General features: G+C 41.6%; 1 protein-coding gene across 12 annotated transcripts in view; it reads right to left on the bottom strand.

The window, feature by feature from the left end:
• Nucleotides 1–10,521: 10,521 nt before the first annotated feature.
• Nucleotides 10,522–15,242, bottom strand: part of SLC35F2 (solute carrier family 35 member F2) — a 50,345-nt gene continuing 45,624 nt past the window's right edge. For all 12 annotated transcript variants that reach the window (XM_030560933.1, XM_030560867.1, XM_030560885.1 and 9 more), the window contains one exon: nucleotides 10,522–12,076. In XM_030560933.1, the coding sequence (XP_030416793.1) occupies nucleotides 11,852–12,076 (225 nt within the window). In that variant the 3' untranslated portion in view covers nucleotides 10,522–11,851. The remainder of the gene's footprint in view (nucleotides 12,077–15,242) is intronic.

Raw genomic sequence — 15,242 nt, 5'->3', positions numbered from 1 at the left:
ACTTATTCCTATAATACAAGAACTAGGGGCCACAAAATGAAATTAATAGGCAGCAGGTTTAAAACAAATAAAAGGACATTCTTATTCACACAGCGCACAGTCAACTTGTGGAACTTCTTACCTGAGGAGGTTGTGAAGGCTAGAACTATAACAGCATTTAAAAGAGAACTGGATAAGTTCATAGAGGTTAAGTCCATTAATGGCTATTAGCCAGAATAGGTAAGGAACGGTGTCCCTAGCCTCTGTTTGTTTGTCAGAGGGTGGAGACGGATGGCAGGAGAGAGATGACTTGATCATTACCTGTTAGGTTCACTCCCTCTGGTACACCTGGCATTGGCCACTGTTGGTAGACAGGATACTGAGCTAGATGGACCTTTGGTCTGACCCAGTACGGCTGTTCTTATATTCGTATGTTCTTACGTCCTCCATTCACAGGAGTAATTGGATGAAGTAAGTGGAAAATAATGATTAGCTGTAGATCACTGTTGACTTATGTCCACACTGTGGAATAGTGTTGGCAATCCCGTTTCTGAAGAGTATACTATATGAATGGCAAAATTCTATTTTGGCATCCTACTCCCTAAAGGATGGACTAAATGGGCCTTACTGGTATTGGGTCTCTTCTAGCTTTAACTGCTATAATTCCATATTCTAAAAGAAAGTACTTACTTAATTGTGCTGGCCAATCTTTGGTGAGGGGCTCTCTATTATAGACCCCAATATTCAGGAAAGTATTGGGGACATTGTCACTCATCTTCCCATTCCCCTGCATAAAAGCATTGCTCCACTGGAATAGGACTTTGTCCCACACTGCTTTAGGTGGGTGCGGGGAACTAAGACCCTGACAACAAGCCAAATTGTGTGTCACTTTTTCCACTCCTCAGAAAACCATCCTTGCATAGTCATTGTATGAGGCATGATAAGGGGGCAGTGCAGTGTCTTGGGGCTTGTATTTCTGTTTCCTCGTTAGTGGCACCTACCGCTGTCAGAGAATCTAAATTTTAAATTGCTTGGACAATGAAAGGGGAGACCTGTACTGAGGTGAGCAGGAAGATAAGAATGGAGAGAAAATAGAGGATTGGTTCAAATTTGCCACTTTCATAATGTTTTCTGACATCCTTGGGGACCAGATCCTGCAAAGCACTGAGTGCCCTGACTTTCGGCTGAAGGACAGCACAGGTTTGGAGCCATGACAGTGCACCTAAATCTGACCCTGCAGTACCTTACATTATAGATTGCTTTTTTCATCGTGAAGAATCCACAAATGTTTCACAAACAAAAGCTGATCTACCCACATTGCATTTCATGAGTGAATGAAGCCAACTCTGAGATGAAGTACCCAGTAGCACAGAGATGTGTGTTTGTGTTCCTTACCCCGTGCTGCTGGAAATCACTAGCAACAGAACCTGTGTTCTGCCAGTGATCTGTGTACCTCAGTACAGACCTGTGTAAGTGGATACAGTTAACTGAGATCCTGGCAAAACTCACCCACAAACAGCAAGTGGCTGTCAGAGCATGGGGAATTGTAGGAGGACAAGGAGCATAAAATTCCAATGAGTCTCATTTGGAGGAACTTTCAATCCTGGCCAATGTGAGAGTCCCCAGACTAGAAACACCTGGTAGTTTCTATAATGTGACTGCTAGGTGGCACGTGTAGGCATTTCTCAAGCGGTAGAGCACCCCTGGGTTGCTCTTTGTATGTTTTGATATAAAAGAAGAAACTGTGCTTCCATGTCAAATGATTTATTTTAGATTTAAGAAAAACAACAGGAGTAAAAGCGATGTCTCCGTGAGAGGGCACAGTCCGTATTTCATCAGTTACAAGCTGAGAGTAAGATAGGTGCAGAATCTGTACACGGGACACATATTTGCTAACTCTATGGTTTTATCTATTTACTAACATTTAACCACATATAAAATAATACAATTTGTATTTTGCAGAAGTGGGCTATTTTGTGGCTAATGAGAGGAACCATAACTTTGTGCCTACTGACTTTTATTTGACTAAATTCTTAACCTTAGTGTTGCATTAACCTGGTGTGTGCAGTCATACAGTAATTTCATTCCAACTGCCTAAATGCTCCCCTTAATTTAGTCAAGCTACTCTAGTTTCCTTGTGAGTTATAAATCACTGTTGTTCTCAGGAAACAAATTAATTTACAGATGTTACACATGATAAGATTACCCGGTAGGGTTCCTTTTTTAACACATGCAGCTTATAAACTTTATTAAATGAAAATAATTTCTTCCACCAAGCACTTACATTAAGACAAATTAGAGAGAGTGTTAGCTTTATGCAGCGTTACAGGCTCCTTGCAACTGAATTTGTCAGAGCGCTATTGTGAATAATAAACAATGCTAGTGTATAAAATACACATTCACACCTGTATGTTTTTCAGTATTCACTGACTACTGTTCATGCATGCACAAGACACAAATGTGGTCACTAGAACATACAGGGGCTCTTTTGCAGTTGCTTAGCACTTTTGTCACTCTCACTTTCAGGGCTAACTTTCTAGTTCACTTTCAGCCTGAAGGTTTTTGGAAAACTTGAGCAAAAAGGGTTCCACTGCTTCTAGGATAAAAAGTGAAGAAATATTCTTAAATGCTATAGAATGCATCTGAGCAATTCTTTGCTCTGTGTTATGCAGATCAGATGAGGTGACCCTCCTGGCCTTAAAATCTATGATAAAGTGCACTCTTTACAAAGCCTAATAGCTTACAGAAAGATGGAAAAACTGCTAAAAGGCACAATAGCCTGGTAGTTAAGGAACTGCGCCAGGACTTTAGAACTAGAGGTCCAATGCTCTGATATAGATTTCCTCTGTGACATTAGGCAAGTTACTTAATTTCTCTTTGCTGTAAAATGGGGGTAATATATGCCATGTCTTGTCTACTCAGATTGTAAACTCTTTGGGTGGGGACAGTGTCTCACTGTATGGAGAGGGCCTAGCACAATGGGGCCCTGTTCCTGTCTGAGGCCTCAAGGTGTTGCAAAGAAATAATGATCCATTTAAAATACAAAACTGCTGCTTTAGGGCCTAGTCTTGTACTTCATCAGAATTCATGGCACTTTATGATCTTGCAGGATCAAATCCTTCAATGGCATTTGGGTGACACTGGGAATATTTTTGATGAAAGACTGATGAAATTCTAAAATCTTTAGTTTGACATTCTTCAGAAACTGTTTGTCCCACATTGTTCATAGATCAGCCATGTAGCCTTAGAGCAACTTTTCCTATCAGCAGCAAAGGGTCCTGTGGCACCTTATAGACTAACAGATGTATTGGAGCATTAGCTTTCTTGGGTGAATACCCACTTCATCGGATGCATGACTATCAGATTTCCCAAACTTATTTAAACAGATATTTGCAAGGTGGCAGAGAATTGCATAAACTCTCCAACAATATATAATGCATGCATAAACACCGCTGACAAGAACGGATGTGTTTGTCCTGAACATCACATCATGCAGAACTAAGTGTGTGTCTTATGAGTAAAGGTCATGATTCTTAAAATAGTTAATAGCCAATAGCTCTATTTTCTTCCTCAACTTCCAGTGGAGATAATGTCACACACTCAAACTCTGTTGCACTCACTTTTTTCAGACACATCACAACATTCTAATGCCAGCTAGATTTCTGATGTCTTTGAAACCAAACTCTGGAGTGAGGTAGGCTGTCACTCTCTTTGGTTTGGACACATAGATCCAATTCATCTGAAACATCTGAATTTCTTTCTTTTTTTTTTCAGTACAGTGTTTGCATGCTTAAAAAAGTCTGCCATGTAACTTCTCCCCCAGGCGCTGTATGCTCTTATATGTGATTCATTATCTTGACACTCATTTCCCCAGCAACAGTGAACGTGTGTCACTTGTGTTCTTAAGAGATGCACAAATCCAAGAGGCTCTAGACCTTATTGCTTTCTGATCTGTGCCTTTCCACCACAAAACAAGCCACTGGAAAGGGGAATTGATTGCAGCATTAAAGGGATAAGGAGCCCTTCACCTGTATGTCGCTCACTCAAAACCGGACCAGTCTAACTACACTTTGTGCTTGGACACGATTTATAGATCAGGGATCGGCAACCTCAGGCACGTGGCTCACCAGGGTAAGCACCCTGGTGGGCCGGGTCAGTTTGTTTACCTGCCGCGTTGACAGGTTTGGCGGACTACAGCTCCCAATGGCTGTGGTTTGCCGTCCCAGGCCAATGTGGGAGGCAGGAAGCCGCAGCCAGCACATCCTTGGCGAGCCGCGTGCCAGAGGTGCCGACCCCTGTTCTAGATATATCCTCTCTCACCTCACTGAACACCATAACAACAAAAAGCTATGAGAGGAAGGATGGCCCACTGGTTAGCATGCCTGGATGCTTAGCCTCCTTGTACCTCAGTTTTCCACCTATCAAGTGGGTAATAGCACCTCCTAGCTCATAAGGGTGTTGTGAGGCTAAATGCATTAAAAATTGTATGAGACACTCAGTTACTGCTAAAATGGATGCCTTAGAAGTTCCAAAGGTAAATAGATAGAAAAAAGCATGTAAATCAGTGATATTCAAACCTTGGTGGTTCAGAAGCCAAATTAGCAATCAACATTACCCAAAAGAGCCACAAGTAGTGTGAATTCATTGTTTCATTTACTATGTGTGTGTGTGTGTGTGTGTATACACACACACATACACACTAGAACCTCAGAGTTATGAGCACCTTGGGAATGGGGTTAGTTTGTTACTCTGGGGAATGGGGTTAGTTTGTTACTCTGAAATGTTTGTAACCGAACAAAACATGGTGGTTCTTTCAAAAGTTCACAACTGATCATGGACTTAATACAGTTTTCAAACTTCTCTATACCAAAGAAAAATGCTGCTTTTAACCATCTTAATTTAAATGCAACAAGCACAGAAACAGTTTCCTTACCTTGTCAAATCTCCTTTTAAACTTTCCCTCTATTTTTTAGTAATTTATATTTAACACAGTGCTGTAATGTATTTGCTTTTGTTTGTTTCTGCTGCCTGATTGCGTACTTCCGGTTCCAAATGAGGTGTGTGGTTGATCAGTCAGTTCGTAACTAACTCCGAGGTTCTATTGTGTGTGTATGTATGTGTGTATATATATATATATAATTATTATTCTCACAGCAAAATGAGTGACCAAGTATTATTATTTTATCAACTATAATTGCTTAATAACATAGCAAAATCATTCTGATTAATAAGTTAGAGTGGTTAATAATTAAATTCCAGTGTTTTAATATGTGCTGCAAAGAGCTGCAGGAGACACATTAAAAGGCCACTTGCAGTTCTCCAGTCTCAGTCTGAGTATCACTGATGTAAATAAAATAAGCACGCAGGGCACTGATTATTTTGTCATTTGTGATAAAATGTATAAATTTACTTTTCAATTACTTAGCATATTCTTTTTCATGGACTGAGAAATAAATAGCAGCCCAAACAGATAACAGAGAAAATTCTCAGGGAGCAGTCTCCCCAAACCTGGCAATTTGCAGGTTTAAAATAAAAATCCCAAACAATAATGGAAAAGCTAAATTATCACTGCACCTTCTTTGTTGCTCTGATTTTCACATTGATTCTCCACATCTGATAACAGAACTGGAGCAGAGAGCCTCTGGTTTTGCTGCTGTTTAAGGTTTGTTCACAACTATTGCAATGAACATGGGGCCAGATATGCAGCTGGTATAAACCGACATAGCTTATGTGAAACTATGGTGATTTACAGCAGCTCAGGATCTGACCCCCCAGGAACCTAACTCTGCCAGCATATGTGAAGTGGAATTGCCACAACAATATAGTCTCTGTTGCACTGTAAGTATACGATGACACACCACATCTGCAACTTGCTCATTTTATTTCATCCAAAGAGATGTATCGTTAGACCTGCTTAATCTTAACCAGTATGCAAACTCCATTATTGCACTCTGCTTTAAAAACTTCAGAATAATGAATCTCTTGTAGAAAAACAGCTTGGATGAGAGCCTTGAAGGGACTTAGTCATTGCAGTGCTGAGCATCACAGCACCAACTTTTAGGCGCCTAGAAAAATCACAGGAAAAACACTGCGACCCACAAAATGCAGTGCCCAAGATCCTGTACAATGAATGGGGAGACACAGGCACCTAAGTATGCAATCCACAAAAGCCGGCATGCTGGATGGGGAGCCTCCTGAGCTAGCCAATGGCAGATGGCCACAGGAGGGGTGTGTGCTAAACCCTGCCCCCTCATGAAAATAGGTACCTAGATCGCTTCAGCAATCCAGGAATGGGAACCCCACTGCCTGCAGTCCGGTAGCTCAGGCACCGAGGCTGCTTTTTGAGGGAATGTATTAGGCGCTTGCCTCGCTTCACACAAAATGGTAGGAGGAGGTGATCCCTTTACAAGTTATAGCCAAGTAGTTAAAGTACTTGTCAGGGGTGTGAGAGAGCCAGGTTCAATTCCCCACTTTCTGGGAAGGGGAAGGATTTGAACAGGACTCTTAAACCTTGCAGGAGAATGTGCTACCCACTGAGCTACAGAACATTCTGAGGTGGGGCTCCCATATTTGGCCCTCTTGGAGCTGTTGCAGTTTGGATAAATAATTAAAGAGTGTCTAGGGTAGGGGGACTGGACCCAGGGTCTCCCACTTTGGTGCCCTAACCAGTGGGCTACAGAGTCATTCTCTTACACATGCTCTCTGTCTGCCCAATGACTGTTTCATCCACAGGGAGTCAGAGAGTGAGACAGACAGCATGGGAACCACTCTGTAGTGCAGTGTTTAGGGTATGCACATGGGAGACTCTGCATCTAGTCCCCCACCACCATTTGCTCTTACATCATTTATCCAGAGTGCAACAGCTTCACAAGGAGGGAGGAATTGAACCTGGGCCTCCACATCCCAGGTAAGTGTTGTAACCACTGGACTAAAAGTTATAACATGGGCACCTCCTCTGGCTATCTTCTGAATGGGACCTGATCCAGTGGGCATGCTCACAGGTCACCTACTGGATCAGGTCCTGCATGTGACTTAGGCAGCTAACTCCTGCCTTCCCCAGGTTCATGAATTGCACTGAGGCTTAGGTGTCCAGATGCCTAGAGGGAGGCAGCAGTATGGGTGCCCATAGGCAGGAAGAGAGGTGTCTAGGGATCCTTTAATTTGAAACGTTTAGGTACCTATGGGGTCAGCAGGAGTTTTATGAATCTCAGTGGAGTCTAAAACTGGGACCTAATCCCAAAACCTAGGCACCTAATTCTGGGGTTCGGGCACTTTAATACCTTTTGTGGCTCCCAAAGGATTTGTGCCTGACTGTAATCTCACTCACACCAATTTTACACAGATTTAACTCCAGTAGCTACAAAGCAAATGAAGAGTAGCTGATATTGGGTCCCATCTACTTGCACTCTGAGCAGTAACTAATCTTATATAATATGCAAACAGACTTTTTAGACTTGGAAGCATTCCATTTTGAAGAGTGGCCAGAATTTGAATTTGTGCCCTTATCTGTATATATTCCCAGATAAATATCTACATTCAGATGGCATTAAGGTTGAGTGCATCTCAATAATTTAGGGTAAGTACATTACAGGACTATTGCAATTATCTCAAAAAGAAGCATAAGCCCAGGAAATTCAGATAAGGTTAAAACTAAAAGTAATCCAAGCATGTTAAGCTATGGAAATAAACAATAAATGCATCCTAACAACCTTAATGCTGCCCTGTCATGACACCATGTAATAACCATCTGATTATGATTAAGACATTTTAGTATTTGTTGGACCAGACTACCTGAAAGTCTTTAAAAGTCAGTTATTGTTTATTTCCCTCTTGATGTCAACACATGGCCAAGTTAAAGTTCTTTAATGTTGCCTACACACAACACTAGGTGGGTTTAAACTATAAGGCAAGATTGAAGCATTTGTGTTTACTCTGTAATAATCATTTGGGACAAATAAAACTGAACCAGAGTGCTAAATTTCTTAAAGGAAACATTTTAAAACTTTAATCCCTGGAAGCATTGTGATTTTGGGGAGAATACACTTCCCCTTGCCCCTGTCCCATCGTACATAACAAGTTGAATCCCAGCTTTAAGTGTAAGATTTAATTTAGCATTCACTTTGGAGGTGCAGCTAAAACCTCTACAATATGTAGGAACATTAAATGTTCTAGCTCACCTTTTTTAAGATTTATAGGCATTTCTAGGGTGTTTGCCACTGTAGGTGCATTTGCCTTCCTCACAAATAGGGATTAATTAAACTTCACAAGTGCCTGACAAGCTAGGTAAGTATTGTTATAGCAGGAGACATTAGAGGGCTTTCCTTTCACCCTCTCCTCTGGTTCTTGTCATGCAGACAGAAAGCAGAAGACCATAGAATCATAGACTTTAAGGTCAGAAGGGACCATTATGATCATCTAGTCTGACCTCCTGCACAATGCAGGCCACAGGCCACCAACCCACTCCTGTATCAAACGTGTGTTTGAGACATTGAAGTCCTCAAATCATGGTTTAAAGACTTCAAGAGGCAGAGAATCTTCCAGCAAATGACCCATGCCACACGCTGCAGAGGAAGGTGAAAAACCCCCAGGGCCTCTGCCAATCCGTCCTGGAGGAAAATTCCTTTCTGACCCCAAATATGGTGATTGGCTAAAACCTGAGCAGGTGGGCAAGACTCACCAGCCAGACACCCAGGAAAAAATTCTCTGTAGTAACTCAGATCCCACCTCATCTAACATTACATCACATGTCATTGGGCATATTTATCGCTATTAGTCAAAGACCAATTAATTGCCAAAATTAGGCTATCCCATTATACCATCCCCTCCATAAACTGATCAAGCTTAGTCTTGAAGCCAGATATGTCTTTTGCCCCCACTGCTCCCCTTGGAAACTGTTCCAGAACTTCACTCCTCTGATGGTTAGAAACCTTTGTCTAATTTCAAGTCTAAACTTCTTGATGGTTAGTTTATATCCATTTGTTCTTGTGTCCACATTGGTACTAAGCTTAAATAATTCCTCTCCCTTCCTGGTATTTATTTCTCTGATATATTTATAGAGGGCAATCATATCTCCTCTCAGCCTTCTTTTGGTTAGGCTAAACAAACCAAGCTCTTTGAATCTCCTTTCATAAGACAGGTTTTCCATTCCTTGGATCATCCTAGTAGCCCTTCTCTGTACCTGTTCCAGTTTGAATTCATCCTTCTTAAACATGGGAGACCAGAACTGCACACAGTATTCCAGATGAGGGCTCACCAGTGCCTTGTACAATGGTATTAACACCTCCTTATCTCTACTGGAAATACCTCGCCTGATGCATTCCAAGACCGCATTAGCTTTTTTAATGGCCAGATCACATTGGCGGCTCATAGTCATCCTGTGATCAACCAGTACTCTGAGGTCCTGCTCCTCCTCTGTTACTTCCAACTGATGCGTCCCCAGTTTATAACAATAATTCTTGTTATTAATCCCTAAATGCATGACCTTTCACTTTTCACTATTAAAGGAATCTTTCCCCAACCTCCCCACACTAACTGACAGCTGGAAGCAGAATGACATGGCTGGAGCTGGTGGAGTGTAGAGTGCTTCCTGCCACTGACTGCCTGTTAGGGGGCTGGGGAGTGGTGGATAGAGGTTGGAGCAGTCAGGGAACAGGGGGGTTGGGTAGGGGGTGGGGTCCTGCGGGTGATTAGGGATGGAGGTCTCTGGAGGGGGCAGTCAGGGAACAAGGGGGGGCAAAGCAAGTTTGATATATGGCGGTCTCACCTATAACACGGTGAGATTTTTTGTCTCCCAAGGACCGCGTTATATTGGGGTAAAGGTGTACTTTCTTTTCTTTGTTCTATGATTCAGTCACCACTTGGGTAAAGGAGCACACTATTCTTTTGTGTGTCCTGCTTTAACTAAAATGGCTGTAAGTAAAGACAAAAGAACAGTGCGCTCTTTTCCAAGCAGCACTGCATATGGTACATGTTAACACAGTATGGAATATGACAAACCATGTTGTTATGATATAAACTCTTAGTTTAGAGAATGGTTCTCGTCTCAATGCTCCATCTAGTGCCCACACAAAGTCAATACTAGTACAATATGCCCACGGTATGATGTTAGAGAGACAAGGTGGATGAGGTAATATCTTTTATTAGACCAACTGCCTTTGATGAGAGAAGCAAGCTTTGGAAGAGCTCTGTGTAGTTCAAAAGTGTGTCTTTTTCACAAGTGTGTCTTTTTCACCAACAGAAGTTGGTCCAATAAAATATATTACCTCCCCCACCACGTCTCTCTAATATCCTGGAACCAACATGGCTACAACACTGTAACAGTCTGATCTGTAACTAAGGAATTAGGTTCAGTGTTCTGTACCCTTCACCTATGAATCCTGAGCGGTAGTATTTTGCACTCGTTCTGCACTAGTGCAAATGGTAACACAAGGTGCAAGGCAGCAGAAAATTTGACCCAAAGCTTTTCCCAAAGCATCAGCAGTTCTTCTAATCATTGTCTGTATGGAGTATTCAATGTAAAGGCAATACTGAAGAATAGCCTCCTCACTATGTACTTAATATTTATTTTATGATCTCTAAAGAAAATTGGATAAACCATTTTGCTCAAATAAACTACAACTAACCTATACAAAAAACAATCACATCGTCATTTGATAACCAGTATATTCTAAAGAGGACCATTTACCATTTAAGACAAAACCTATTAGTTTAAAAAATAGTTTGGTCAGTAAAAATCAATACATACAGTCTTTAACAGAAAGTGAAATTCCAACAGGCAAAAACAGAGTGAGAGCCAGATCTTCAGCTGGTATCCACTGACACAGCTTCAGTGGAACTATGCAAATTTACAGCTACAAGTCTGGCCATAGAATGTCTAAACAATCTCAAAACCTCACTTTCATGTAGTGACAGATCAGTTTTAATCACAGATTAGAAATGAAAAAAATGGCACAAATAAAGACAAATGAATTACAAGTCTAGCAACAATACTTAACATTTTGGAGAGCCAGACATTTTTGCTACAAAGAATGGACTGACGTGGGGCGACAGCAGCATCCCCACCCATGTTCACTTAGCTACCTCTCTCCTTTTTAAAAAAAAAAATGTGGACTGCCACTTTTACATGTGGCTCCAGTGAAGGAATGAGGTCCTACATCACTTGGTAGATGTACCTAGGTATTATGAGAGAGAGAGAGTGAGAAGGGGGATGAGGAATATCTTTTATTGGACCAGTTTCTGTTAGTGGAAGGCACAAGCTTTCAAGCTTCACAAAGCGCTTCCTTCCTGAGACCTGAGGAAGCTTGTCCTTTTCACTAATAGAAGCTGGTCCAATAAAAAATATCTCACCCACCTTCTGTGTCTCATATCCTGGGACTAACACAGCTACAACACTGCAAACATATGTGTTATGGCACGTAGAGCTAGATCTTGAAAGGTGCTGAGTGCTCTCAAATCCCACTCATTCCAATGGGAGCAGAGGACACTCCCTTAGCACCTTGCAGGATTGGGCCCTTAATAATTAACACATAACAAAGGATTTCTGCTCCTGCTAGTGACCTGAGAGCTAGATTTGACTTCATCTTTATAAAGCATTTGCTCTTAAATTAATCAAACTTTCTGAACATAAGGTTCTGTCACTTCCCAGAGGCTTCCAAATATTTTTCTATTTCACCTTAAGAGACAGATCTTCATTTGGATTAGATTAACATAGCTTCATTGATTGAGGATCTGGCCTTATCAGCTAAGTGTTTATCCAGTGTACTAAAATAAATGCAGCATGATGTACACCTTTGGCAACAGAGTAGTTCTCCATATCGATACTGAGGGATAAATTTGGCAGTACAAAAGCTTCTTTTAAAATGCTGCTAGTTTTCTAACCCATGTTCACCCGCACATTTTCTTCTTTAGTAAACTGTACGGTAGCAGCCGGAGTTTCCTGGTGGTTCTCCTCAATTTTTAGTCCAAGGTTATCAAACCCAATGCTGGCTGGTTGTGGCAGACTGGTTGTGGCTTCTTCTGCAGTTCGAGTTGGAGTAGAACAGTACAAAACGAAGCCCACCATAATGACACCAAAAGACAGGAGGTAGAGACCTGAAAACTGACAAGGATATGGGGAGGGGAAGGGAAATAGATGTGGTTAGTAATCCTGTCTTATGATTGTGCCTTGCAGCAAGAGCATCCCTTACAGCTACACTCTCTTTATGTCTCAATATTTAGAGTGCATCCATCACCATAATATATGGGGCCCAAAAAACAAAACTCAGAAGTTTAGTCCACTGTCAGACTCAGACTACCTTAATGTTCTTCTCCACTTCCCCTTCTTAACACTTAATACAAGGAATTGTTTTCCTAAGTTTAGACACCCATCCTGACAGATGTGTCCAAGGATAACATGGTTCTAGATATGGTGATGGCAAAGGAATAATTGTTTATGCAAGTGAACACTAACGTAATGTACCACTGAGTGGTTTCAATTTTAAGTGCAACATGGTGAAATTCTGTGATGGATTTGCTCCAGACTTTCACCTGTGAGAAAGAATTTGTCCCGGTTATTGGAATTCTGCAAGTCATTCTATCATATCAAATGGTTCAAAGTGATGGGCTATATACGTGTTATTACTGGGCCAAACTGGTTTTCCTGTCTCCTGATATACAGCAGTTTAATTTCACAGAAGTTATACCAGTGTAAAGAGATAACTGAGACGACTAGGGTGGATCAGGCAAACAGGATTTGGTCCATTATTATCATCCAGTAAACTGTTACCATTCTAAAAAAGGAAGGATTATTACAAACCATCTTGATAGGAAAATAAGAGTCTACTTAAAGTGTTGACTTTATAAAATTGTATTTAAAATGTAAAAGGGTCAAATTACCCTCAGCTGGGAATAGTTTGTCAGCAGACACAAAAAGCTACAGATTTTCTTCCCAACACCATAATTACTGAAGCAGCTGGATGACTGAAATTAAAATATCCCTGCTCCCCAGTAATAATACAGGCATAACATTCTTTTGAGGCCTGATCCTGCTGTCAGTAGAAAGATTCCCATTGGTTTCAACTCATGCAGGATTGTTCCCTACATCTTTGTTATCTGTGCTTATTGTCTTAAGGCTGAGATTTTCAATGATGTCTTATGATTGTTGTCTAATACCATAAATTCTGGTGGAGGTTTGTATTGTTTGATTTATCTGTTAACACTTGTACTGACAGTTCTGATGTCAAGAGGATTCTCTTACCGAATACAATCAATGCTGACAAAGTCAGTGTTGAAAATTATTTTCAGCTGAATCAGAATTCAGTATAGCAACCCAGTTATAAACAAGTTCAGTTGCTTGGTGTATTGGCATTAATACTAGCCAGAACTTTTCAAACATTGTCCTCAATTTTGAAGAAAACAGGTAACTCTTCACAGTCACAAAATGAAGGAAAAATTGGGACTTCAGACTCAAGCCCCTTTGATAGTTGAGCACTTTGAAGGGCACCACATAATACTGCACGTGGAGAGGTGAGCTGGCTCAGAATGGACAGGGGCCTTAGGTTAATGAGGTCACACAGGTACAACTGAAGTTGAACTACTAAGGAAGGATAAATAGCTGCTACAATTCCAACTCCTCTTCAGCTTCTAAATTTAAAGATTTCAGAAATTATGTAAATTGGGCCAGATTCTGCTCTGTTACACTGATGTTAATCTGGAGTAACTCTTACCGGTAATGGAGTTACTCCAGGGTTACAAAAGTTTAAACTGGAGACAGAATTTTGCCCATGGATGTCTAAATTGTATTTATTATTTCCCATGAAGAGGGTCTGTTTTCACAGAGCCTTCGGTTTATGTCCATAGTTATCTTATAAACAGGCAGCTAAATTCTCATCAGGCACACAGACGTAGCAAAGCAGAGTGTACTGGTGCCCATAATCTCTAATAAGCATTCTCATGCACAGCTTCCCCTGCTATGCCTCACCTAAAAGGATTATTCTTCTTAGGATCTGTGGATAAGACTTTCAAAGTGACTGATTTGGGGGCGTGACTTTCAGAAAAAATGAGCACTCAAGCCCTGAAACTCAAGCCCTTTTTGGGATGCAGCCAAAACTTGAGGCACACAAAATAGTCACCTTTGAAAGTCTTAGCTTAGGTGCAGAGCCATTGGCACACAGCCATAAACATGAAGATCATACCTGGACCCACCCAGGAATGCCTCTGTCTCTCAAGGAGGGGTTGTAGGACAGTTTCTTCAGGGATTTAAAGGGAGATAATGAGAACAATGATTGCTCCCTTTTCCTTGTACTTTCACTGCTGAACATGGGATTTCTGGACATACAGCACCTGCTGTGACTTGGAATAAGACAGACAACTCTCATCTCCAATCTGCATTGTGGATTTCTGTGGCCTAACCTTGTACCATGCATGAATCTCCCACTGTCACTGATAGGAGGCCTGACTGCATAACGTACAACAGACAGCTACAATATGGACTGGAGAAAGTTTTGGCCACTGAATAGCTTGCAGCTGTGGCAAGGCACCTTCCTGGTCTCCCCAGCCTCCACTGCTTTTAGCCCTGGCAAGACAGGCTTGGGTAATATAGCCCCCTTGGGGCACAGGGGAATTCCATTCCTTCTCTTCCCCAGTCCTTTTTAGCTTATTTTTATCCCTTGTAGGAGGGAATGCAGCCTCTCCTACTGGTGAGGCTCATTGTCTTGCTGCTCCTAACCCCCTGGCAGCAGGACTCCTTCCCTCTCTCTTCTCTCCTCCTTTCCTTCCCCGACAGGCGAGGGTTTAAAAAGGTCTCAGGCAGCCCTTAGTTGGAATCAGCTGATCCTAATTAACCTCAGGTAGCTCCCTCTCAGCTGATTCTGATACTTTGGTAACCCTTTCTCAGCTGAATCTGATTGACCTGTAGTTACCCTCCAGTTGATAGGGAGGAGGGCCTTTTCATAGAATCATAGAATATCAGGGTTGGAAGGGACCTCAAGAGGTTATCTAGTCCAACCCCCTGCTCAAAGCAGGATCAATTCCCAACTAAATCATCCCAGCCAGGGCTTTGTCAAGCCTGACCTTAAAAACCTCTAAGGAAGGAGATTCCACCACCTCCCTAGGTAACCCATTCCAGTGCTTCAAACCACCTTCCTAGTGAAAAAGTTTTTCCTAATATCCAACCTAAACCTCCCCCACTGCAACTTGAGACCATTATTCCTTGTTCTGTCATCAGCTACCACTGAGAACAGTCTAGATCCATCCTCTTTGGAACTCCCTTTCAGGTAGTTGAAAGC

The sequence above is a fragment of the Gopherus evgoodei genome, chromosome 1 (assembly GCF_007399415.2).
Source record: "Gopherus evgoodei ecotype Sinaloan lineage chromosome 1, rGopEvg1_v1.p, whole genome shotgun sequence".
NCBI lineage: Eukaryota > Metazoa > Chordata > Testudines > Testudinidae > Gopherus > Gopherus evgoodei.
Note: the sequence above shows the minus strand (reverse complement) of the source record. Positions and strands in the feature narration are given on the sequence as shown.